Source organism: Arthrobotrys flagrans (assembly GCF_004000055.1).
Source record: "Arthrobotrys flagrans strain CBS H-5679 chromosome Unknown unitig_3, whole genome shotgun sequence".
Classification (NCBI taxonomy): Eukaryota; Fungi; Ascomycota; class Orbiliomycetes; order Orbiliales; family Orbiliaceae; genus Arthrobotrys; species Arthrobotrys flagrans.
Genome location: NW_027137547.1, coordinates 534,837 through 560,305, shown reverse-complemented (window position 1 = coordinate 560,305; position 25,469 = coordinate 534,837). Strand labels below are relative to the sequence as shown.

General features: G+C 45.8%; 10 protein-coding genes across 11 annotated transcripts; 2 read left to right on the top strand and 8 right to left on the bottom strand.

Moving 5' to 3' along the window:
- Positions 1 to 1,641: 1,641 nt before the first annotated feature.
- DFL_001544 (uncharacterized protein) lies at positions 1,642 to 4,345 on the bottom strand (the record flags this gene model as incomplete). The annotated part of the gene is made up of 9 exons (XM_067630178.1): positions 1,642 to 1,973; positions 2,046 to 2,061; positions 2,125 to 2,145; positions 2,274 to 2,433; positions 2,503 to 3,173; positions 3,226 to 3,821; positions 3,888 to 4,036; positions 4,117 to 4,257; positions 4,338 to 4,345. 9 exons carry the CDS (start codon positions 4,343 to 4,345, stop codon positions 1,642 to 1,644), a joined length of 2,094 nt encoding a protein of 697 aa, XP_067492847.1.
- A 568-nt stretch (positions 4,346 to 4,913) lies between these two features.
- On the bottom strand, positions 4,914 to 7,739 carry DFL_001543 (uncharacterized protein; the record flags this gene model as incomplete). The annotated part of the gene is made up of 5 exons (XM_067630177.1): positions 4,914 to 5,635; positions 5,696 to 6,201; positions 6,282 to 6,791; positions 6,869 to 6,932; positions 7,691 to 7,739. The coding sequence occupies 5 exons, from the start codon at positions 7,737 to 7,739 to the stop codon at positions 4,914 to 4,916; spliced, it is 1,851 nt and encodes a 616-aa protein (XP_067492846.1).
- A 657-nt stretch (positions 7,740 to 8,396) lies between these two features.
- Positions 8,397 to 10,163, bottom strand: DFL_001542 (uncharacterized protein; the record flags this gene model as incomplete). Its single annotated transcript, XM_067630176.1, has 1 exon — positions 8,397 to 10,163. One exon carries the CDS (start codon positions 10,161 to 10,163, stop codon positions 8,397 to 8,399), a length of 1,767 nt encoding a protein of 588 aa, XP_067492845.1.
- Positions 10,164 to 11,607: 1,444 nt separating this feature from the next.
- DFL_001541 (uncharacterized protein) lies at positions 11,608 to 13,290 on the top strand (the record flags this gene model as incomplete). The annotated part of the gene is made up of 3 exons (XM_067630175.1): positions 11,608 to 12,195; positions 12,261 to 12,502; positions 12,561 to 13,290. 3 exons carry the CDS (start codon positions 11,608 to 11,610, stop codon positions 13,288 to 13,290), a joined length of 1,560 nt encoding a protein of 519 aa, XP_067492844.1.
- A 159-nt stretch (positions 13,291 to 13,449) lies between these two features.
- On the bottom strand, positions 13,450 to 13,916 carry DFL_001540 (uncharacterized protein; the record flags this gene model as incomplete). Its single annotated transcript, XM_067630174.1, has 3 exons — positions 13,450 to 13,628; positions 13,681 to 13,754; positions 13,906 to 13,916. The coding sequence occupies 3 exons, from the start codon at positions 13,914 to 13,916 to the stop codon at positions 13,450 to 13,452; spliced, it is 264 nt and encodes an 87-aa protein (XP_067492843.1).
- Positions 13,917 to 16,230: 2,314 nt separating this feature from the next.
- DFL_001539 (uncharacterized protein) lies at positions 16,231 to 17,571 on the bottom strand (the record flags this gene model as incomplete). Its single annotated transcript, XM_067630172.1, has 2 exons — positions 16,231 to 17,192; positions 17,268 to 17,571. 2 exons carry the CDS (start codon positions 17,569 to 17,571, stop codon positions 16,231 to 16,233), a joined length of 1,266 nt encoding a protein of 421 aa, XP_067492842.1.
- A 720-nt stretch (positions 17,572 to 18,291) lies between these two features.
- DFL_001538 (uncharacterized protein) lies at positions 18,292 to 18,954 on the top strand (the record flags this gene model as incomplete). Its single annotated transcript, XM_067630171.1, has 1 exon — positions 18,292 to 18,954. The coding sequence occupies one exon, from the start codon at positions 18,292 to 18,294 to the stop codon at positions 18,952 to 18,954; it is 663 nt and encodes a 220-aa protein (XP_067492841.1).
- Positions 18,955 to 19,714: 760 nt separating this feature from the next.
- On the bottom strand, positions 19,715 to 20,695 carry DFL_001537 (uncharacterized protein; the record flags this gene model as incomplete). Its single annotated transcript, XM_067630170.1, has 1 exon — positions 19,715 to 20,695. The coding sequence occupies one exon, from the start codon at positions 20,693 to 20,695 to the stop codon at positions 19,715 to 19,717; it is 981 nt and encodes a 326-aa protein (XP_067492840.1).
- Positions 20,696 to 21,749: 1,054 nt separating this feature from the next.
- DFL_001536 (uncharacterized protein) lies at positions 21,750 to 22,112 on the bottom strand (the record flags this gene model as incomplete). The annotated part of the gene is made up of 2 exons (XM_067630169.1): positions 21,750 to 21,862; positions 21,932 to 22,112. The coding sequence occupies 2 exons, from the start codon at positions 22,110 to 22,112 to the stop codon at positions 21,750 to 21,752; spliced, it is 294 nt and encodes a 97-aa protein (XP_067492839.1).
- A 1,197-nt stretch (positions 22,113 to 23,309) lies between these two features.
- DFL_001535 (uncharacterized protein) lies at positions 23,310 to 24,507 on the bottom strand (the record flags this gene model as incomplete). Of its 2 annotated transcripts, none has more annotated exons than XM_067630168.1 (2): positions 23,310 to 23,587; positions 23,664 to 24,507. In XM_067630168.1, 2 exons carry the CDS (start codon positions 24,505 to 24,507, stop codon positions 23,310 to 23,312), a joined length of 1,122 nt encoding a protein of 373 aa, XP_067492838.1. The 2 variants fall into 2 exon arrangements, with proteins under 2 accessions (XP_067492838.1, XP_067492837.1); XM_067630167.1 differs by having other exon boundaries at positions 23,310 to 23,581.
- Positions 24,508 to 25,469: the final 962 nt, after the last annotated feature.

The following is a 25,469-nucleotide window of genomic DNA, read 5'->3' as shown; positions in this document are numbered from 1 at the left end:
GTTTTGAGTAATTGCGACTTGACGAGAATTGACAGCTCTTGGAAATGTATTTGGATATACAAGATGAAAACACACTAACACACCAATTTAATATAAAGTCCAATTACTAGAGCGCCTAAACCACATCGAAATCTACAGAGTAGAAGATTACGAAGACGACGACCCTCTAGAAATAGCTCTCGAGCTAGAGGAAGGCTGGGGCGGCTGAGAACTCAGACTCGAAGAAGAGGATCCAAATCTACAAAACCAAAACTTTTGGATGCGTTATAATAACAATCTGGAGAACACGGAGACCGAATCGAATAGAGATGAGATCGAAGAGGAAAAGACATATAATCAAAATGATGTTATTGAAGAAGAGCCAACGGTACCCGAGGATGACGACTTTCAGTGGATATCTCGTGAAGAGGTAGGTTTCAAGAAGCTAAGAAAACGAGAGACGCAAGCCCCTCTAGGGTCAGAGGAATGTCTTGAGGAAAAAGACGAAAGGTTCGCCGCTGAACAGCCTTTTACGCGCATGCGCTAGACGAACCGACCTCGAAAACCGAAAGCAGACGCGCCGAGAATCCAGAGACGGTGCCGAGAATCCCATGAGCTTGTTTGCATGGAATTTGGCAACTTAGTGGCGAATTCCAGCTGCACGTTCGGCCGCAAGGAAGCAAAAGATTGTACATCCCCAGTCACACGCAGGGTCAGAACATTGGCAAGATCGATCTAGACATTTGCAACCGAATAACTAGAGGTGATAGACCGGGACGAAAACGGGGCGTGACAGTTAAAAAAGAATAAAACTTTTGTTTTGTATAGACTGCCTACCTGCTGTTATCTAGGAAAGCTCTACGTAGAGGATACAGAGAAAGACAAAAAAAAGGCCATATAGGAGCCCTAGAGCGTTGTGCATGAGGCAGACGAGCTGGAACCAGAGCAGAACGCAAGAAGAAACGTAACAAAGAAATAATGCTGTAAAGTATAATTACACTGATCTAACAGAACCAATATCGCGAAAATCTGGGACACTAAACATAGTATCCCAACGAGGATTCTCCTCAAGCCTCTAGGGTTATGACCAAAAATTAAGAGTATCAATCGACGGGGACGACAGGGAAAAATCAACAAGAAAAGAGAAACGCCGACGCCACAGAATATTGAATTAAAGATAAAGGGTTGGACACACCGTGTAAAAAGAGCTTTATACCCTACAATCCTCTTCGCCCATGCGCCACGGGGCTGTTTTGTATGCAGCATTGCTTAGTTGTTGTTCATTAGAACATTTTCAGGGTTATATCTTTTTTTGTATCTTTTGTCTTTTTCATTTTTTTTGTAATTTTTCTCCGGGTAGATGCTTTTGTTTGTAAACTTGCGAACGCATCGACGGCGCCCTCATCCTTAGATGGAATAAATGATAATCCCCTGGTTGAATAGAGGATCGACAAAAACATTTAGCTGGAGGAAGCCGCTCATGAGTTCATTAAAAGGTTGTAGCAAAAGATTCCTTGAAAGTTGAAAGATTGGGGGGTATCACGTCGGCGGAGCGGTTGCAAAATCGAATTTCTTAAGGCGAGTAATCCAGATCTAGTTGCTAAAAGAATCAATCGGCATCCTTCAAGGCGGTAGTTGAATCGGGTTCGGTATAAAAATTTTTCAGTATTGCTGGCCCGGGCGTCGTTTGCCTTTGCGGTTACTAGTCTGCTTCTTGATTTGTTTGATATCTTCACAGGAGGCAATAGTAGGAATCACGATGGCGTCCGTTGCCGGACCTACGGGTTTCTGGCTATCTTCTACTGCTCGGATCGGTATTGCAGCGGTAGTTTTCGTCGGTAGAGTAAAGATTCCGCTGCCAATGATGTCGCTATTTGTAGCGGAGGAGAATGAAGTTTGCGGTGTTAATAGGAAAGTTGGCTCAACGGTTTGAAGCGAGGTGAAATATGTGTCTGATGTAGTGGTTGTGGAGATATTGCTGATGTGTGGTTGAGCTAGCGCACAGAGTGGAAACGGACGGATCAGCATTTACAAAGCAGCGGGCATGAAGTGGAGTCGGTAATTACGCGCAGAAAATATTCTCTGTTGCCTTGCGCTGGTTGCCTTCCGAGGATTCTATCCTTGGACAGGGACCGGCGCATTAACCTTGGTTCGTTTGACATCACCCTACGATCCCAAAGTTAGCATGCGAAAGGCTAGGCCACTAACATGATGAGGGCGACGATAGGGAGGGCCAGATGGGTAAGTGTTCCTAGATGTAAGCATCCCTGGATATAGCTTGATGAGCAACGCACCTCGGTGGAATTCGTGGCCTCGTCATGGGTTCTCTTTGTCCCGCTTTGGGAGCCTTCAGTACTGCTCGCGACCTTTCTAACGACTTTCTTTTTGACGACTGTCTTAGCCGGCTTGACATCGCCCTTCGCAAAATCAAAACATTCATCCGGTAGGTTGAAGCTAGAGTAGTATAATTTCAGCACCTGCAGTTTCACGGAGTTAAGGACCAGAAGAACAGAGGGTAAATACCTTTTCTTCAAGTCAAGCTTTACGCAATGCATCTCTTCATCGTACCCTTCCCAGCCGTGGCACATTTGATAGAATTCGCGAGCTGGCCAGGTGATGTTAACTGCTCCAGTCCATCCAGGAACCAACTCAACTCCGATGTAAAATGTGGTGATCCAAAGAGGAACGCCATCCTTCTTCTCTTGATCTGAAACCTCACCTAGCGTCTCTCCAGTTGCAGCATTAGCAGCCTCAGCTGGAGGATCGTTCTCAACACGTTCACCATTCGCAATCTTGCGTGCTTCTTCATCATTTTTACAGTACTGAACCTGTTCGAAAGGTTTGACGTACGGCCTAGCACTCGCGATGACATCGTTGCACATTTCAAGTTTCATGACTAGATGTCGAATCTTAGACTCCACGAGACCAGACCACTTCACACTAGCCTCCTGCTCCTTGGCGCTGGCATTGACAGCAAGATAATATTTGTAGTCCTTGGTGAAGAAGGTATGGCGCTCGAACAGTTGTTTCCAACTGCCTTTGCCGGTGATGATCCTATCAACAATATCGGCTGCTTTGGCCATCTCTCCAAGGATAGCGGCTTTGGTTGACGGAGTAATGTTGTGAGTCGAGCACATTGATGGGTAAGCTGGTGTGATGATAGGCATAAGATGATTCTTATCACTTGGGTACAACTTTCGAAAATGTTAGTTAGCGAACTCAAAAATGGGTCTCTAGTAAACATACTCTTGGATTCCAAACTCGGACATTCAATGGTCCGTCTTCAATTGGTTTTAGAAGAACCGGTTGTGGCCATGCCCATTGTCCCAAAATTCGGAAGAATTTGGAGACAATTACAGCACTAACAGCCGAAGGGTAAAGTTGGCAAATTCTTGCAACAAGCATTGCCCAAGCGACACCTCCTGGGAACCCATAAACATTCCCGTAGATAGCCTTGCATTTGGCCCAAATCTTGATAGCCCGAAGGGCATGTTTGAAAACCGCTGGAGCAGGAACCAACGTCAAAATTTCGTCTGTAACTCTTGTCCCGTTCAAACTCCTCAGCTCCTTCTCATCCAAACCTCTCAGCAAGTTCTTGTCCTCCAGGCTCATATCTGGCGGAACCTGGGTGACGCCAAGTCTGCAGAAGATCAAATCGATCGAAATTCCCGACATAACAAATTTGATAATCGGTACAAACGCGTCTGGGACCGGTGCCAGTTCTTCGATAATCTGTGGTTCACCTGGTTTGTTGAGAGCTTTGAGCAATGGAGGGTAGAATTTGAAGAAATCTTCACGTGTAACGAGTTTAGGGGCAACAACGAGGGTATCAATATCGGATCCTGCAATACAAAGGTTGTTAGAAACTTTGAACGACGGTTAGTGGGGGGTTGTGGAGGGGCCAGTACCAGGTCCGACAACTCCAAGTCTGTAGCTGCCATAGGTAAACACCTTTCCTCCAGCACTGTTTGTAGCAAGTTCGTTCTGGTTCTTCGATGTATACACCTGTCGGACGAACTCTTCCGTGATTCTTTGTAATCGTTTCAATACATCGACACTGTGATCCAACAAACCAAGTTAGCCGTCTGTTTGCTTTGTGTACCGATTCCTCGACTGTAGAGAAGGAGCCAGGTATACCGTTTCTGTGATTCCTCAGCACTCTCAAAACTGTTCATAGCCTTCAGTTCTTCAATCAGATCATTGTTGACTTTTATTTCCTGGTCTGTTGGCAAAGAATGGGAGATCGCGGGCGTGACGCCCCATTGACGCGGTGCCTGGCTGTAAGGTAAGAACCGGATTAGCAGGATTCGTAAAAACCAGTAGTGCAGGAGGAGGCATTTGAAGGTCGGAATCTTTACTCTGTCATCCTGATTGTAAGAGGTGGTTGTGGTCACTTGCGATGTCTGGTGACGGGGAGTGATGATGTTGAAAGAAGATGAAAGAGCGACTTGGTTGACATTCACGATGACCCGAACCAATGTGTTGTTTGCTTAGTGACGGCGCGACCAGCCCCATTCAAGATGTAGCGGTGGCGGTGCTATGGCGCATTACCAGGCCAGGTACAATCTTGGCGTCAACAACACCACACCCCTGTTGCATTCGTGATACTTGCACGCTCATCCCAGCTTCGTCTACGATATAATTTGGAAAGCGATGAGTGAAAATAGGTCCTCCGGCCGTATATCATTGTCCCATATTTGCTATGCTATTCTATGCAGTATCCTACAGAGCATGAATAAAAAGGCACAAGGATGTACGGGACAACAGAGTTCTTGAAAAGATAAAGGAATCGAGATATTAGAAATGGATCCACCAGTCCCAGCACCGACCTCCAGGCTTCAAGGATTGCCACTAGTTCAAAAAAAAAAGGTCTCAGGTGTAAAAAGAAAAATGTCAGCAGAAAAATCAAGGCCATCAGTGGGAATATGTTCCGTTTACTGCCCTTCTCCGGCATGTTGTTCCCCAGATTGTTGAAGTCCCCCGTTATCAAATCTAAGAACACCCTGCTCGACCCGGACCCCACCAGCGTCCTCCTCGCTTCCAGCATCATTGACATCTTCGGTATCATCTTTGATGTCGAACTTTTTCAAAGCCTTATCGACGACATCCGAGACTTGGCGCTTCTTGACCGCAATCCAGAACTCTGATTCATACATGTATCTTCCCATGCTCTTAACATCATTAATGTATCCTGAAGGATCGGTGGTCTTGCGTTCGAGAAGTTCGAAGCCATAGAGGTCGATAAGGCGGATGACATCTTCTAATGTAAACTCCAAGCTGCCATTCCAGTTGTCGAGATCATCATGGCTATGGCTATGCTGGCTGTGGCCCTCGTGAGTGTACGGGCCCATGTTGGAAGGAGCAGCTGATCTAGTGTTTTGATTGCCGCGGTTGCTAGCAGAAGTGGACAAGGGTTCATTGGCAACGGAGGCGGAGCCACTGGCAGCTCGAACAGAGCCAGCATTCGACGTAGCAAAGGGACTCTCGACGCTAATAGCAACACTAGCTTCGCCACCAGCAGGAGAAGTCGCGCCAGAACGGCCATTTTCAGTAAACTCAGGATGTTCTCCAGGGTCCACTCGTGTTCGAGAACTGTGGCTATTTCCGAAGGACGGCTGTTGAGAAATTCCATCCGAGAAGTCTGGGAGTTGTGGCTCTACATTCAAAATTAACTTCCCTCATCAATCAAACATAACAGTTAACAGGGTATCCTTACTCTCGGCTTCCTCTACGTCAGCCTGAACCTGGTCAAAGCCTCTGAGATCTCCATACTTGCGCCTATTATCACCTGGGTTCTTCCGTTCGGTCGCATCGCTACCCTCAAAGTGCCACAACAGAGGACCATGGTTGATCCATGCACCTCCCTCTCTGAGGATATTACGGATTGTTTCCATGTAATTCAGAAGGTTTCGAGCAGTGTCGATGAAGAAACAGGTGGCAACACAGTCGAAACTTTCATAGGCCTCCGGGACGTTATAGCTCGCAACGAACTCGCCAGCAGACATGGAGAAAAACTGACTTGGTTTGTAGCGGTAAGTTTGCGGCGCCCCCTCCCTATGGCCGTATGTGTCCTTTTGAGTGGTGAACTCCAGGTACTGGCTCAATTCTCTTCCCGGGTGGATGTCAGGGATTTGAATCGGACGAAGGTGGTCAGCATGACTTCGGTGGTGAGAAAAAGTATGGCAGAAGGGATAGATTGTAAACTCCTCTCCGGCTCCGGTGCTATCACAGGAATTACCGTTAGTGGAGAGCATGTCCCCCGGCTAGATGCGCTAAATTCCAACGGAAGAAAGTAAACTTACTGATTGAGGATGAAGTTAGATGCGATTAGCTGATGGAACGAGAATTCATTCCCTTCAGTGCAATAGCCTTTTCGGGCAAGGTCAAAAGCCAATCGTCCAAGCCCAGAACCAGGAACAAGAACTCGGACATCACAGCGTGGAGTGGTCATACCGAAGAGACGATCGACAGCTTCCAATATGGGGCCATAGGTCATGTTTCTCTCGACGACGCCTGCCTCGCTCCAATCTCGCACGAATTGCTTGATTGTGCTCCTTGCTTTGTCTAGATCTTCAGGAGTGGCAAGTTCCTTCCACTGCTCAGCATCACGCCAGTCGACGCCAAAACCGTGCGATCCAGATCTAAGCAAGCATTCAGCAAAGTGTGCGTTTGCCTCGATAGCTTCATCAACCTTTTCAAGATTTTGAAGCCATCCAATGGACCTCAAGACATCTTGCTGCGCAACTGGCAGCGAGTAGAGGTTGCGTCGGCGACGATGGGTGTAGGTTAAATGGGCCGCTTGACGGTAAAGGCTGCAGTTTGGTGGGTAGAATCGTTAGAAGGGCAGCGGCGATGCTTTATTGACGCGACTTCGACGAAAATGACTTACTAATATGAGGCCAAAGCGGCACGCACAGCATCTCGCTCTTCATTGCAGCTGGAATCAAAGACACCTTTGTGGAGTATTCATCGTTATTAACTTCATCCTCACGAAGAGTGTATGTAAACATATCGATCTCGTTGCCATCCTCGACCTCAGAATCCTCAGGGTAATCGATATACTCGCCCTTGATGTACCCGCCTTCCATGGACCTATTGTCGAGCTCCTCAAACGGACTGAAATGCTCGTAATCCATTTCGAATGGAATTTCACAGGTCATGAGTCCGTACGGTAAGGAAATGGATATTGAGGGAAATGAAGGGAGGAATGATTGGGAAATCAAGGGAGCAGCAATGAAAAAAAAAAGAAAGGAACACTGATAGGGGAAAGGAAGGAGAGGTAACGGAAAAGAAGATAGGGGAGGTGGTAAACAGCAGGAGGAATGAGAAGACGGACGTTTTTAACATCAAGTTCTGAAACGTATCGCCATGTAGGAAGTTAACCCTTCTTAACGGTGCACATTCCCCAGAACTGAGCTATACCATTAAAGGTCAGTGGGCCACCAGACAGGCCAGCTTGGAGATAAAAGGTACACTGGTCACCGTAGTAGAGTCTAAAGCAAATTTTTAGACTCGTACAGTTCGTTTCACAAAGATTGTATCCAACCAGGTCCATTATTAGGACCATATACGTTAGGTATATTTATAGATCTTAACTTTCTATATTTTCGAAAAGACAAGTACTAAAACAGTGAACAATACAGCAAGGTACATGTCTGGACCAAAGTAGAAAAGCAAACAATGATATCAAGAACTCCACAAGCCAACTTACCTTCCTCATGGTCATGGATCAGACTATTAGATCGATTTGAGGCAGACATCTTTGGCGTGTAATTTCATAGATGTATACCTATGCTTGCAGTAAGTGGGGTATATCGAGTACTCTTTAGTCGTAGATAGATCGATAGTGGTCAACGTCGTTTAGTTTGCAGATACGCGCAAGAAGAAACAATAACCAAGAAAGATATCGATCCAGTAGTAACTAGAGTCTACTTATATACCAAATCCGATCGTGGAGCGTCAAAAGTAGTAGTCTGTAGAATATAGCATACGTAGAGAGGTTGAAAGCGGGCAAAGCATATTCACAGCCTTCCGCAGCGTCTGGTATGTTCCACGAAGTTGAACAGCCCTGAGGGTACAACGCGAGATATAAAAAGATAGTTTGACGTTTGCAACATTGTGTTACATAAGCAACACATATTTTACAACAAATCTACCCCTTCGGGATGTGGCATCTTAACGTTAACATTCTAGTTTGTCTTGACCATATGGGAATCATATAATAGACGACTGGTGGTTGATTATATGATGATTGAATTATAATATTAGTTGCTTGTCGCCACGCAGACTAAACAGAACCAAAGACAGTTAGGACCCGCTAACAATCACAAGCTATAGGCCATGCAAACTCCAGAAAGACATAGTGATCAGACAACCTCCAAAACGAAAACCAGCACAATATCATAAACTTCTTATGCTCAATACTCTGAGCTCTTCGATGAGGGAGCCGCTGCCTGCTTGACACTTGCAGCCTCAGGCTCAACCTTAGCTTCTTTCTGCTCCAATTCCTCACTTAACACTGGTTCCTTCGTTTCCTCCCCTCCATCCTCCGAGGAAGATTTCAGTGGTGCGAGTACTTGATCATCCATCCTCTGAAAGCTCAAATATATCCCGAACTTCTTCTCCACACCCTGGATAAATCTCCTGCAATCGTCACAAATATCCCAACTAACCCAGAACTTCGTACTCCTAGCCAAGCAAAATGCGCTTCTAACTCCCGCTTCCTTTCCGAGAATACTCCGATACTTGAAGATATTATGGGAAAATTCCTCGGGGGCCCATGTCGTATGCATGATCAGAAATCTCACAAGCATTTTCTTCTCCGCATGGCAGGCATGCCAATGTTCCGCTGCCGACGTCGTGTTATTTTTGCGCTCCAACTCTCGCTTCCAGACGACAGAGGCACTTTTAGGTATCTCCTTTGGGAACTCGTGTCCAATTTCCTTAGCTAGTTCGCGAACGAGGAACAGTAGTTGTTTGTTGTTGAGTGGTAGGTGTGACTCCAGCCTTTCAGCTTCCACCAGGCCGCTAACCACAGAAATGTCAGGGTAGTTAGGCCCCCTGATGCAACTGCACACCGTTCGAAAGCCATCCGACTCGACAAGACCGAGTAGACGTGTTTTTTCGCTTTCGTTGACAGTACACATCTGCCAGTCTGTCTCTCGCTCGACTTTCTGTCTAGTTTCCCTTACAATAGCCGATTCCTTCCATCTCTCCGTCGTGACGATATACCCGGGTTTTGAATAGTAACCAACGATTTGATCAAGCTTGTTTAACTTCTCAGCACAAGATTTAGCGATATCTTGAAGCTTCTTGATCGCTACATGGTGTTTTGTGGGAGAAATAGGAACCGGGTCATAGTTCTTGTCTTCAGCGATATCCAGTCGTTGGAAGGCTTCGAATAACATTTGTTCTTTTGTTTTTGTCTCTGCTCCTTCGGGTGTCTCCTCTTTTACCTCCAAATTGACTTCAATCTTAACCTCCTCTTCAATGACAACGGCTTTGGTGACAGTTGGCAGAGACCTCTTGGGTCGGTATTTCACAACAAAAAACCTTTCAAGATCTGGGACATCATCTTTAACCGTCATCCAGTAAGCCCCACTCTTGTGTACCTGGAGACCCACAGCTTCCTTTCCCAGTGTGCCAGTTAAAATATCAATGTCCCCAGGAAATACAACCCTGTACCTTCCAAAAGCCCCACATCCCGCGGGATATATGACAGGTACGCCGATACCCGCATCCGGAACTCTTCTATGTTCATGAAATTCCTCACAGTAAGGGCATTCAACCACAATCTTGATATCAGAGTATCCGAGCACCAATGTAGCCTGTGGGTCTTGACCATTAAGGTATAACAATCGGATATGGTTGATAATATCTCGAAGGAGGAACCAAAAGCTATTAGAAAGTTTGTCGGCCTTCAAGATACTCTGAACAAATCTTGCAGCCTCAAATTCTGGCAGAGTTTTGTTATATGGTTGAAGAAGGTTTATTGATTCCAAATAAATGAAAAAATCGTTATAGAACTTCAAAAGCGTAGTAGCCCGATGTTGAAATGCCTGCGCGGTCCGCCAAGAAGGATTGTTGGAAAACGTTGGTGGCGTATTCCTTTTTTGCGGCGATAGAAACATCTTTGGAGGTTCCTGCCGTGGAGGTGTAGTCGGCGGTTTGGCGCTGGATGCCATTATGGGCATATTATCGTTCTTTTGAGAACGTATGAGGATCCCCATGTTAAAGGAAGAGAGTGATTGTGGCCAGTGTTATGCCAGAAGGGGCCGAGACATGGCAAGGTTGCGGTCTATCAGTCCGACTCGACTAACCAAAAGAGCTAGAAATTAAACAAAAGGCTGGCGGGACGGCTAGTTATCGATACCATCGGTTGAAAGTGCAAGATATCTGGCTGGAAGCCATTCCGGAAGGGCGTGTATTTATCAACATATTTCCAGGCACCTGATGACCGGATGCAATTTGACTGGCACGACTTGTCGCTATCGATACGAGACAAAGTGCGTGGATGCATGGCCTCGCACACTACAGAGCACATGGGCACATGAAGACTTGTTCCGCGTTCGTCAAATCTAAATACCAGCCTCGCGTGTCTGTCCTGGTACAATCGATGCGGTTCTCAGCCTCTAAATTTCCGTGGATGACTCTTCAAATATCATGAGATTATATGTGGAGATACAAGAGTCATTCTCTGTATTGAATTGCATTGCTGCATTCAGATGAATACCCGAGATGGCTGGCGTATGACGGGGACTCATCCTTGGCTAAGATGAGGGCATTTTTGGGACGCCGCCCTTCAACACAATATATCCAATAGGTTACGCATACCTTGAAGGATAGCGATGAAAGTTGGCGAGAAATATTAGTTTCAACTTGGAGGCATAAAAAGCCTGAAGATCAAATGAACTGCGTCGATATCTTAATATAAAACAAAGGGAAGCCATTGATGGCTGCGGTTAGCCTTAGTGTTATGCATCATCGTCGTGGTCTGTGCAGCCGTGTCGGGGTCTCGATGCTCAACACTTTTTGGTTGAGACCAACCGATGTTCGCCGGCCAGGTGGAAACAAACAGGCAAAAAGAAAAACCAAAAAAAATCGACACCTGTGAGATTCGAACTCACGCACCCGAAGGTACCAGCTTAGCAGGCTGGCGCGTTAACCACTCCGCCAAAGTGCCTGATCCATATAATACCTTCAAACTTTACAGAATATATTCTTCTCATCCTCTTCTAGAACGGTGTTGGAGGCCTTGTAATTGTGAATAGCACTCTCCTTGCCCTCACATATCCCGTGCGTGTCTGAATGGATCGACTGGAGATGGAAATCAGAAATAAGGCAAAGCAAGGAGGTTCATTTTCAGCTAACTTTAATTGGATGATGCAGCAATGTCCGCTCCCAGGCGCAGAACAACAAGGTGCTTGCCAGTTGGCATGTCCGGTACCCTAATCCGACTTCCAAAATTTCTGGCCCTATCTTCAATTCTGTTATCTTTCTTTCAATCCAAAGTTGGCAAATGTTTTAGCAAGGCTATGATTAGGACAAAGATCATTCAATATTTTCTCTCCAGCAAGCCCTCAATTCGAATTCAGGGCTGCAGTTCAAAAAAGGACATACTCGATACCGATGACTGCCGAACACGAACAAAAGCTAGAACATTCACGGGTATTGGATTGGATTCTTGCTGCGGCAGACAATGGTCATGATCCAAATCAAACCGGCTACGAAATCGCCCATACCATACATCAACCCAAGGCCCCCGCTACACCCTCGCGGGCGTTGAACCGTCTTCGAATCACAGACACCCCTGGTAGCTCTCACAAGAGAAAACGGTCCACAGCTGGAACCGGAACGACGAATGCGGATGATGAAGCATTGGTGCCAAAAAAGCAATTCCGGGCATCAAAACGGACAGAACTCGACGCTGGTGAACATGTATACCCTGCAGACAGCGTATCACAACTGGATACCAACGCACCTCAGTCAAGCCGGACCAACACCTATAAAACTGCCGCTTCGTCAGGAACACCAAAATCAGGCAAGCTAGGAGTCCTCAGACAAAGTAGTCTAAATTTTACGTTTTTGGGCGTTTCCGGGAGAGCGGGTTTAGCTGCAAATGCCAATAAAGAAAACGTCCCCGCCGACATCCAACGAACTGTCCACAACTTGCGGGTTTCGTTTACTCCTGTCGGGATGATGTGTTCTTGTATCCAGGTAATAAGGTGAACTTGAGCAGCAAATACGTATTCCAATGGCTAATATTACAACTTGACTGACAGGGGGTAATAACTGAACAATGGCCTTATGAACCTTGGGTAGGAGGCACCTTTTCCAGAAAACGGTGTAACAACAAACGGAGGCACACCCAAGAGGTTGAATTTGCAATTCAAATAACACAGCGGGCAGAGAATTTACAATCCAAGCTGACTGAAGAAACCGGGTGGTTAACAATTACGCAAAATATTTTGGAATTTGTTTCTGGGCCCACGCAGGAGTACCACCCGGTGACAGTCGAGCCCGTGTAAGTAATACAATCCTTTCACCGTTATGGAGGAGCATTGGCGCTGAGATTATGACAGAACAACGGTAGATATAAATCGGGACATGCTCCCATCTGCCAATAGCGTCTCTACTCGTCTTTACTCAAAATTTCTTGCAACTGAACCAAGAAGAGAGCCAAGATCAATTCCATCGGCTTCGCCAGGGCTACTTCCAGTACGGGCAGATATCGCAGTGAATGTGAACCTAGAAAATTCGGACATAGAATCTACCAAAAAGAAAATCACTGACACTTTTGGTGGATACCCGATGCCTTTCGCCGGTGCAGCTTTTTCGCCAATATTAACCATTTCATGCAAATCACAAGACGGAAATGGCCTAGAGGCTGAACTGAAATCTACACTATGCGCCAGTGCACTTTTAGAGTCGTGGCATCGACTTGGGAACCCAAAGTCTACGACTAGAGACAATGGAACACCTGCTGCTCGAGACCCCTCGTCCGAAGGATATCCTAAGAGGCGGAGAAACATCACTGTGGATGATGTGATGGCTATTCAAGAAACTGGGGTAGACCATATAGTCACACTGCAGGTCCTTTCTTACATGTGGTCGTTCAGCGTTGTCTTCACTGACCCCGCAGAACCGAACGATAAAAATACACCTCAATCCCGTACGGTGTTAGGACCCTTTCATATTGGGGATATCCGGACCCCGACAGGCGTATATGCGGTTCTTCGATTTCTCGACAAGTTATTCAAGTACAAAATCTCGGTCTGGTTACCTGGAATGCTAGAACGAGATGCCGCCTAGCACTATATCATTATCCGGCCTGCAATGACCACTTATATATATTTCTCTTGTTTTTAGCTTTAGCGGGCTCATGCATAGCGGGGGTTGGAGGCATAATTCGGAAGTTTATTGTTCTTACGTTTATTTCCTTTCTATACCGCATTGCTATGGCGCTACCTACTACTTAGACCACGCCTCCTCAACATACCCAATCATTGTATCAGTGTACTCTTTACCACCCTTAACCCATCCCTTAATCCCACCCTCAAGTATCACACTTTTCATTTCTGTATCCCCCTTATCATCAATATGATCTGCGAACCACCCTGCAGCGCGAGTTCCTCGTCCTAGGGAAGAGCCTGTGTTGTATTTAGTAGGTAGTAGTATAAAATTAATATAATTGGCACCTACCACAATACCAAATAACTTGCTTCACATTACCAGCTTTGAATAGGTCGTATAAAATTGGAATGGTGGGATATAAGCTTTGAGCGGGGAGGTTGATCGATCCACGAATTGTTCCGCCCTGTTTTATTAGCTACTGGCGACAAAGAATACATAATATATAACATTTTCGAATTTCTGCCATGCATAATGCATACGCAAAAACGTTAAACGGAGGGGTTAGCCACCTACCTCATAGTCATTTCGTCTCAGATCAACCAGAACGAAGTCCTTGCTTCCTTCTGCCTGAAGAAGGTCTAGAACCTCTTTTCTTGTGAGCCCTCCCGGTTTGGATGTGCGAGGGCTTGGGAACGCGGCATGCCAGGGACTACCGTCAGCGGCGGGTGGGGCTTCGCATGACATTCCGTGCAAGGATGAAAAGTGAAGCGTTCTGGTTGATTGCAATTGTAAAAGCAGAGAGCTTGTTAGATTGGTTCTAGAGCAGGCAACAATATATCTCCCGAACGGAAAGAGCCCCGTATTGTACATGAATTATGCTTTCGAAAGGATCCAGGCCTGCATCGGAGAACCGTTTGATCGTGTGGTATTTTTGAGGTTCACAACGCAGTTTCGGGTTGATGCCGATATCGCCGACAAGGCTCCATCTTTCCCGTCACAGAATTGCTCTATAATTTCAATACCCTTAAATTAAGTGCCTGGGGCAGAACAGTTCTGGCTGCGTAAATTTAATTTGAACTGATTCGCAATACAACATTACTACCTTACGCGTTGAGCGGTAATCAGATCCGGCTCCATGGGACAGAAAGAAGTCTAGCTTCCATATCAAACTGTACCGGCCGATCCCATCTATGCCATAAATATGCATTCCCTCTAGTATAATATAATCCTAGTTAACTAACAGACTCCGGTGGTATAGACTCTAACGGGTTTGACACAAACCTCACACTCGTCGGCCTCGAAAACAAGTAATCGGGCCAGATCGTATACTCCGCTATCTCCATCCCTGTAATCGGGTTCACCAATACCTTCCAAGTATACGAGTAACATCTTGATCTAGCCCATCACAAAGTCTTGAAGCAATCCTCCCTCTTAGCCCAAAAACTCCCTCTTCATCCTCCTCAATATCGATATCCGTTTGATAGCCAGTCTCCCCTGAGGGTATCTTATCTTTCAGCTGGTCATACATGGTAAAAAAACCTTCCTTCTTCTCACGATTTTGTGAAAGCCATGCATTCTCACCAGAGGAGGGTCAAGTTTGGGGAGCTCCTCGTGTATTAATGAATTGAGCGGTTCCATGTTAAGCCCCTGCCCTTCTTCTTGCTCTAGGGACTCCTCGAGGCGTCTGACAACTACAGGATCGAACCGCGGTCTTCCGTCGCGTCCGATTTCTTCTAGTTGGGAAATTATTTTGGCCCGGTTAGGGTTGAGAGACTTCGGTGGCTTGGATGTACCGTATTGTGGAGATTCGAGGTATATACGGAGTGGATCTGTGAAAGAACAATCCGAGACGCCCGGGTGAAGTTCAATGTGATCGAGATAGTATGGAAACTCTTTTGCTAAATTAATTTCGTCGCATTAACACTTTTTCGAACGGAGAACATTAATAGGAAGATTTGCTTGCGGCTTGGGTTACTCGGTGAATAGTAAATCTTATCCAACACTGCATCCGCCTGCGTCACTGCAAAAGATGAACAACCATTGGATTGCCATATTTTGGAATCCTAGTCGCTCCATGTTTCTGATTCTCCGGGGAATATTGTGTTTTCGCTTGTCTGTGAATCTGTGGCAATGGCGGCTTGCTTTGCCATTAACCAACGTGCCCGTACCGTAGGAAGAGTGAGGAGCAAAATTTTTAGAACTAATACTAGAGAAAGGATTTGTAAACGCCCATAGTAGGGGGCGGAGGGTGTCGAGTGTCTCATTCCCGAGCCCATCTAGCTTGTAGATCTTAAAGCCTCGCAGTTATGATGGCCTCACACGAATCTCCCACACGCCCCACGGTGTATTACCTTACTATTCAGACAAAAATTCTCGTTCTCCCGCAGCCTACACTCGAGTGAGAGGAAACGAACTCATTTAAGCTAACTGTATTTATAAAAATGTGTTGAGGTGTTGTAACTTCAAAAGCGGTAAAGCGGCAAACACAATCAAACTTTTAAAGACAAATTTCGGTGCGCGAAAAAGTTCGACATCTCTTCCCAAAACACCATGGTCAATTCACTGGCCGCCATCATGTGTGATTAACAAAGGTATGCTTCCACCCCTATTCCTACTTTCAAAAACCAATCGCTATGCAGTTTCCCTTTGAATGATGAAAAAATATTATCAGACCTGTGCTGAAACACGCAATGTGGATAACCAATATATTGCCAAATTTTTATCTGACTTCCCACCAAAGTTGTGTTCTTTCCTCTGTCCATTCAATTGATCGATGGAATCCAAAGCTAACAATACAGAACCAAAGACAGGAAATACCACCCAAATAATGCTTCCACGATGGATAGATAACTTGCCAGTATCATGTACATTCAGAATATCAATTTAATTCAAATCATCTCACAGCTCACTTAGTCTCTTTTCCACTCCATCTATTCTATTTCCCGTCTTTGCACTTTCTTTCGCCAATTGGATGATTCCGATGACATTTCTTGCCTCCTCGGGTTTAATGTGCAAATCTTTCTTGACACCGTCAAGTTTTTCACCGCCCACAATCCTGCCTACACACTCGATAACGTTCCTGTAGTACTCCACGTAGTTTCCTTTCTCCGGCTTGACCTTCCCGTCGACAAAGCCTCCATAAGTCCTCATGGTCGCTACTCTCCCAAAGATTCCTTCTAATCCTTCCTCATCCGCTTCCACGGCTCCCTTAGGAACCGTGACATCTGGCCATTCGTCTACCCTCTCTTCACCGTAGTCTGACCTTTTCACGGCTTCTATTCCGTATTCGCGTAATTGGTCTTCTTGCACATCCATACCGAACTTCTTATACCCTCCCTGCCAGCCCTTGACCACCCATCTATTCTGTCTTGCCACCGGTGAGACCATCGTAGACTTCAATTCCACGGTCAATGGCTTCCCACCGTTGAAATCGGGCTTGGCATTGTAGTACATGTACAACGTGAAGCTGTCGTCGATTTCTAATGGCTCTGTTTGCCGTTGATTATCAGTATGAGCCCATATCCATTCTGGGAGACCGAAAAGATGGAGAATTTGGTCGATAAGATGACTTCCTAGGTCATATAGGATTCCGTTTCCGGGCAGATCCTCGGATTTCCATGCTTTTGCTGTGGATGCCGGAGCAGTTGGAAGACGGTATCGATTGAATTGGGAGGTCACGGAAACAATCGGAGTGAAGAGGAAGCTGGTATGTGGGGATGTGAGATATTTTTTGAGGGTTAGGAAGTCGGAGTCGAAGCGGCGGTTTTGGTAGACGGTGAGAAGAAGGTTATTCTCATTCGCAATGGATATAAGGGATGAGCAATCCGCGTAAGTAGGGCAGAAAGGCTTTTCAACGACCACTGAGGATTTCGGTATATTAGTTAGATATGCATTCTAATAGAAATAACTGGCAATGGTCACATAACGAGACCTACCATGTTTCCCATTCAAAAGAGCCTCTTTGGCCAGATCGTAGTGACCGGGACTTGGAGTACAAATGATGACTAGATGAACATTTGGGTCTTTGAAAAGGCTGGTGGCATCACGGTAATGTTTGACGTCCGGGAAGTCAACCGTGACATGGTCGCCTCTCTTAGAGCTCGAGCCTGCCTGGGGTGGAGCGGCACGCTGGACTACAGCATAGACCTTCGCATTTGGAACGGCCGTAATTGTAGGAATATGAAAGGCCGTAGTGGATAGACCATAGCCTATCAGGCCGACATTGATAACGGTAGACATGATTAATCTTTTTAGAGATATCGATATCGATAGAATGTGAATGTGTAGGCTAGCTCCAGCCAGAGGGATGAGTATGTCAAGCGGGAAAGGCGCAATATACCTCCGTTTATAACATAAAATTTGACAGAATATAGCTGTCCCGATAACACTTCCGCAAGCAAGACAGCTGACGATAGTCAATTCCGCGTCAGCCGGATGGAGCTCATGGCGGGGTATCGACACGGCCGGTGTGGGCAGGTCTCATTCCCGATGCAACCAACGTCATTTCAGAAAAAGTCTCAAGCCGGCAGACGTAGCCGAGAAAGGTGCCGGCCTTCTTACTCCCGGATTCGGTATCGACATTGATTTCGACTTCAGCCGACGGGAGACCTCGTGGTTTTTCATTACTTGCATCCCATGGCAGGCTGTCTCGGGTTCCAGTGCTGCAGGTTCGGTGGGGGTATTCGGCTTCTGAGCTGGACATGGACTCGGGGTTAATTAGTCTGGGGCGGAATCGGGGTGAGATTGGTTACACGATTTTGTGTGACACCCACCACGCGACAACCTCACCATTCATTACAACCACCACGACGGGCGATTTCAATTACCATTCGTATCGCCGTTTCGATTTAACTGGGGCTCTTTGCCTTCTGGATTGGTATTCGAATACCGTTAACTAATATTTTACGTGTCAATTGCGATTCGGAACAATCTAGACCGCGTCTTCTACAGGCAGTCACGATGTCTACAGAGGCGCCCCCGTTCGCCATTGACACCATCACGGTCATCTCCTTCGTTTTTATGCTTGCCCTCCTCATAGTGGCATATCTAATTTCGCTGTCTGCCCTCCCAAAAAGCTCTAATTTTACTATCCGGTTCATATTCATCTGGCATCTATTCGACGCTCTTACACACTTAATCCTCGAGGCCAGCTTTCTTTACCACTCCTTCTTCTCATACACACCCGATCGGAAACACTACGGTGCACAGTACTCTAGTGCTCCATTTGCTCTCATCTGGCAAGAATATGCCAAAGCCGATTCACGCTGGGCGGTCGCCGACCCTGTCGTTGTAGCGATTGAGTTACCAACCGTACTACTCGAAGGACCTGGAGCGGCATACATCTGCTACTTGTTGGCAAAGGGATCGCCGAATGTGTGGTTTTGGATCTTAGTGGTCGCAGTCGGCGAGATCTATGGAGGATGGATGACATTCGCGCCAGAGTGGCTAACTGGAAGTCCAGCGTTGGAGACGAGCAATTTCATGTACAAGTGGGTCTACCTGTTCTTCTTCAATATGCTCTGGGTTTGGGTACCTGGTTGGTTGTGCTGGGTCAGCTACAGTGAAATTGCGAAAGGACTGGGGCTTGCGAAGAGGCAAGAACAAGGAAAGAAGATTCTCTAGACGGTATTGGTGGATATACTCCATGTGGTATTGAGTGTTATGAGGCACATACATACGCTATTACCAAATATGCAGTTATTAGCCTCTATGTATATCCATATTGAATCGTCGGATGACTTACCGAAGAAAACTCGCCACAATCAGAGCGTTGGGGCCATTGAAACATGGAAACTCGGGAACCAACTTTTCTTCTCCCCGGAATCCATCTCCAAAAGTATGGTCTGAAACTTTCCCCGCACTTCGTCTCGATCCCAAATCATTAGGCGATCAAGCCTCATGCGTGTGATGTAAGGTGACAGAGTAGGTAGTTTATATTTTCAATATACCAGGGAAATATCGTGTCGCCCTGGAGGTGCTTCGTGTTTGATTCGAGAACTGCTACCAATTCTTCCGTGAAGTCACACCACAGTAACAACGATTTCACACCATCCCCGCATTTGCCACAAATGTTACAGGACAGCGCAAGACAATCCTCTCTTCCATCAAGTAAAATGCATATGCAGCAGGAATTTCAAAATTTTCCCTCACAAGACATAATCCCGTGGAATAAAAAGTTTTTCTGTGGAGCCTGACCATATGCCATGTCGGATCTCATCTGGTCACCAAATTAGTCGCTTCACGCCTATTGGAGCGCAAAAAGTTCATTCGCCTTCCAAAAAATTTGATAACATCAAGTCGGAAATATTGCGAAGTCGGAGATCGCCTCTATCATTTAGTTTAGCCTCGAGAAGACTCCCATATCAAATTAATCTACCTCGGTTCAATACCTAGAGCATCGATCTATAATGAAGTCCCTGATATGGTCTATTTCATCTGGAATCTTATACCAATGTCCCAAATCACTGTAGCCTTTCCATGTAATATTGAATCCCAGTCCCTTTAGCAAATCTCTAGCCTGCTCCCCAAGTTGAAAAAGAACCTTCTCATCCAGTACTCCATGGCCGAGGAAAACTGGAGTTTGTAATACCAATAATTTATCTTCTTGTGACCTTGGGAAAGATATATTATCCTTCAAAAACCCAATAGCTTCAGCAATGGGATCCTTGGTTGCCCTCTCTTGGGTACCATCCGCTTCTTCGTTCTTTGTGAAAGCGGTGCCTTCTTCATCATCGGATGTTCCGAAAATATCATCGTCTTCGATACCATCCGCGCTCGACGACGTGTTTAAAAAGCTTTCCGCGTACTCTGCAAATGGTAGCCATCCGCACATCCCAATATACCCTCCAAGCCGCCACTTGTAGCAAAGCATAGCATACAAAGATGACGCACATCCTTGACTTAATCCACCTACCACGATCCTCTCCACTGGAATCCCATTTCTAATCTCCTGTTCGATCAAACTATGCAAAAATTCCGTTGTTTCTTGCAAGCCATCAACTTGAAGATGTTCTCGATAACTTTGATTGTTGATATCCATGATATCAAACCACTGATTTATAGGCATCCGTTTGAATAAGACAGCGCGTCGTTTCTTTGCTGTTGGGAATATCCATTTTGTAGATGGAAATATTCTTTGGAGGGTCTCTCCAGTTGAAGTATTAGAGGTTGTGAATTCAGTGCCGAATTTTAGGCCATTACTGCCACGGCCGTGAAGGAGGATGATAGTATGAGTGTGGGAGGTTGTTGGATTTATGATGAAGGGCTCTGGATATTCTGTGGTTGTGCTTAATGGACCTGAGCTACCAACTTGTCCTGATGGGGCAATACCCGTAGGAACACTAGATTCTGATGGACCTTCCATAATTAGGGATATTGGAATGAAGTTGTTAATTCTGTAAAAAGGATCCCACACGTGGTCTTTACAAGTCTCAAGGGAGTATGCGAGTGCGGTACCAAGTAGTGTCACCAATATGAGTAATTCGTACAGTGGGGCAACCCCTCGAGCACTCATTGGCCCAAACCCAGCGCGTTGCAGGCATGAATTAACCTTTTTTCTCTTGGGCTGCATTCGGTACCATAGTTCGAGGTTAACAATGATCATGACTCTAGGTAAGCAGTCTAGTTTTCATACACAATCTAACGAGCCTGGCGACAAGGCAAGTGTAATATCTCTCCAGTGATGTGTAAATCGTCCCCTTCTGATAATTGAATTGGAGGGACTCTAACTGAGAATACGGCTAGACTTGTCTCGTCGCCAGACACCTCAACCTGTGCGGCTCAACCGAGCTAGGTAAAACGGGTGCTCTATATTAGAAGCTGTATTAACTTCAAATCCAACGACTCGCTTGAATGACCATGGTGGATCGTAAATAAAGCTTGGGCTGAGCTACTATTTATGGTGAGTGTGGAAGTAATCTGAGATCTGAGGATATTATGTATGGCGATGGAATGGCGACTCGATTTATATGAGTACCCTTCAAATACGGTATTTTCAAAGCTCTTTCATCTCTCATCTACCTCCACACCACCGCCGCATCACAATCATCTCCAGCTTTGCTTAGAGCTCAAACAAAACTCCCCATTCATCCCCACTAATATCAATACATCATCAAATCCGCCCCATTAATTAGGTACGTTAAAATTACCCCAAGGCCAATTGACCCTATAGTATATTGCAGTGGCCACCGTTCCGGTTATGTTAGCATAGGAGACCTAACTTACCGGTATTGTTTGAACTCCGAGCATCCTGAACTTTCCAATGCAATCAAATACAAAGCAGCCACAGATTCCGGTCTCACGCACCATGCAAACCTTAGCAGATCTTCCTGCATCCCGCTCTCGCCATAGGAAGATGGCCAAATCCGCCGTCTTGAAAACATTCAAGCGACCTTCATAAGGCCGGCAGAGCCCATTCGCTACTCCAGCTTCTTGTAAGATACGAACTCCAACTTATTTGCCCATTTGGCGAGGTCGTTTATGGACATTTTCTCAAGAAGAAGTTCCTCCCACGTAAATCTCCCGCCTGGTTCTAGCGTCGACGTCAGTACCTAGATTAATGTTGCATTTTCGCACCTAGCTGGGGTTCATGGATACATACTCAATATGGACATGTAGTTATAAAATGCCCCATCCCACTGTTCTGGTCCGACAGCAGCCGATAAATAACGGATGTGAATCAAATCGTACTTCTCGGGTGGAATGAATTGTTCTTTCGTGTAGATATTTAGCTCGTGGGTGCTGATATCTTCGGCCTTTGACTTCTCCTCTGGTGGAAACATTGTGGGATATAAGTCATATCCGTCGAGGATAGCATCGATATTACGAAGATGCGTAATGACTTTTTCAGACAGAAGGACCCCATCATTTCTCGAGTGATACCACTCTGTAGTACTAAGCTGTTTTCTGCGAGAATTTAGGGGGTAGCAAAACTGTAAGACAAAGCCTGCCGCTTTACTGCATCATTGTCTACACCGAGAGTGTATTCAGTGTAATCTTTCGCCTCTTCAGCGTTACCAAACTCCAAACTCATGGTGAAATTATGATATATTGGTATATATGATAAGAGGAAATCTCGAATATGTGTAGTTTTAAGAAGGGATGGGTTTAATTTAACAAAATCCAAGTTTTCAACAAAAGTTCATACCATGCTCTGGAATATAGCTATAGGAATGGGGGACCTCCCCGTTTATGAACGGAACCTATATCAAAAAGATATCTTGGGAAAATGTACGTGAGTTTGGGTTCGCATATTAATATCACATAGACCTGTATCAAATCCCTATTCGATCCAGGTACATTTCTTCTCGTTAAACAAGTTTCTCTGCGAATCTCAGCATTGATACCCCCCCACAACAAAAGCTGCAGATTCTTAGTACCCAGATCGCTGGACAACGGTTCGATTTGATTGAAACCTGCGCACAGACTGCACAGGCTGACGGTTGGAAGGACGGATAGCCCGATCAGGCTTAGTCAGCTTTGAGTTCTCCACCTTGTGTTGCTTTAGTGGATCCTTCGGCATGCGGCTGATTGGGGATGTTCATTCTTCGTTCCTGAATAGATCGAAATGTGAGCTTGATTGTACAATTGTACGGGTGCATCATGGTTCTGTTGGGAACTAGTACGTAAAAGGTCGATATCGATTACTCATGAGCTTAAGTTAGTGCAGTGCATATTGTGCGAAAATCGAAGGCAAATTCTCAAGTTGACTCTGGCTGAGGATTCCCATTAATTCTAGAATGACAACAATTGTACAATGAAATAGTGAAATATTGGCTGCCTCAGATGGGGTATTCGTGAAACCTGAAGTATCGATGTTGAAACCCAACTTCGAAGTTAATTTCGATCGGATCTGTGGCCTCGACACGAGATAGCGCTCTGCAAATTATATTATTCCATCACATAAACCGGAGAAAAAGGTATCTTGTATCCAACCAAAAGAACACCTGGACTTCATCATAACTGCATGCCTAGATCTGTCAGGCGGCGACGATATCTAACGTATCCGTGTGTCTCGTTTCCCACCCACCACCTAGCCCGTAGCAGCCCCACCCCATATCCTTGGCCAAAGAGCACAATCCCTCAGAATTCGATTTTTCTCCGTGTGGCCATTTCAATCCCTTTCTTATCAGGTCTGCGCGAATATAAAGAACGGTTTCCCCGACGCCGTCTAACCGCACTAATGTACCGTCCGAGGTATTCTCCACAATGTGTGACATTGGCTTTGGCCACGCCTTTAGTGGTTTTCGGTCTTTATCTGAGGCAGTCCACGGTTAGCGAGTGTATGGGCCTAAAGGGTTGCGATAGTTAAATGGGATCCTAATACCACTAACCTTCTTGCCACTTCTTCATCTCTGCCTCACTTGGGCCGCTGTATCCATTCCTCACCATATCTCTATAACTTGTTTGGTGACACATCACTGTCGTGATTCCCAATGGCAACAACTTGGACCCTTTACCATTGGGTACATTCGCGATTTGAAGTTCGTCGATACCACTCTCAGAAACTTTATAGAAACGGTCGAACAACCCTTCTGGAAGCTCGAAAATATCGGGATCAATCCACACGATGTGCTCTTGTTTTTTAACCGCTTCTTTCATAAGTAAGTTCCTCAATTGAAACGATCTGTCTGCAGCATCTGGGCCGACTTGGAAATTTGTTTTTGGCGCATATAGGATTTCAACAGAAGCGATTGGAAGATCGTTGCTAAGGAGAATCGTGCTATAGCGGTCTAGTGACTCTCGGTTGGCGGTCAAAAGACCAATTGAGATATCCTGTGGTGGGACCCGCTGCCGAATAACCATATCTAGGAAATCCGTGAAAGTACGATTGGCCTCGCCTTCACTGTGGCCCCAAGAGCTATCGTCTTTTGTTGCTACTAAGACTAGTGTCGATGGTAGATGCTCCGCATCATGGTATTTGGTGATGAACGAGTACTTCTGGATATCCGAATCCGTACGTTCGTCGATTGTGAGTTCGGTTTTGCGATATGGGACTTGCCGAATAAGACCCGAGTCGGATGAACTAGAAGCTAATTCATGGGGCAAGACATTCATTCTACCTATTGTTGCTTGTGAGGCGAGTGGGTTTAGGAACGATGACCCAAGAGCAATGAGGATCAGGGTCGAGAGTATGAAAAGAGGCCTCCGCTGAGGCGAGGGGGTAATATACGCCATCCTTGCAGCCCAAAATATTGCTATGAAAAATATAATGGATAAAAATGATAACATTCAAACGCCCCGACGTCAACTTTCAACTTATAAATCAGGCGCTGGGCGCGAAAGTAGGTGATGCTGGCGGGATTGGCAACTGTGAAGCGCGACTGTGACAGTGAGTTTGAAGATTAAAACTTGCGCTTGCAGCCTAATTGGAACCCGGTACCTAGGGATATTAAGCTTCACGCCAGCAATAATGGGATATATACTATAGATCGAGATGAAGGATTGTATTGTCCCTTAGGGAAGGAAGGCGCGGTAACCGATGACGAAGGAAAGTAGACGAAGGGAACTGACGATTCGATGCCGAAGGAAGGATTCAAGTTCAAGTTCTACCTATTATTTAGGACACCACTCCTTCGAAGAAATCAATTTTGTGCGGCATGCCTGCGACGGTGTTATACAACCGTTTGATAAGGATGGATGGCTATATATTCTTCCAATCAGGACGACGCAAGCATAATACCCAACATGCTTTGCTCTGCGAGTTAGAATGGGCGTAACATTGAATTTCCATACATGGGAACTCTGGCCAAATGTTGGATGTTGGATATCGATAGTGGCCCAATAATTGCTCCAAACGGAATTTTTGGTGTTGGATAACCTTGCTCATTTACTTGGCATGAGAAACTTCGAAAGGAGCGAAGCTGTTTGACGGTAGTTGAATTTACTCCGCCTTGTTTTTCTCCAGCAATAACATCACCTGCTAAGAGGCATAGAGGCTGTGTCCATGCTCCTTTTCCATGTGAGGATGGGGCCATGGAGAACTCGTATCTTCACTGGATATGTGTGGAAGAATTATTACAAACCAACCACATTCCGGCTAATGCTCAGATGCTGAGCCGAACCTCAGTTTGGCAGTACGCCTGTTTTAAAACGTGTTGCATGCAACCATTATTATAACGGCTCGAGTGTTATATACA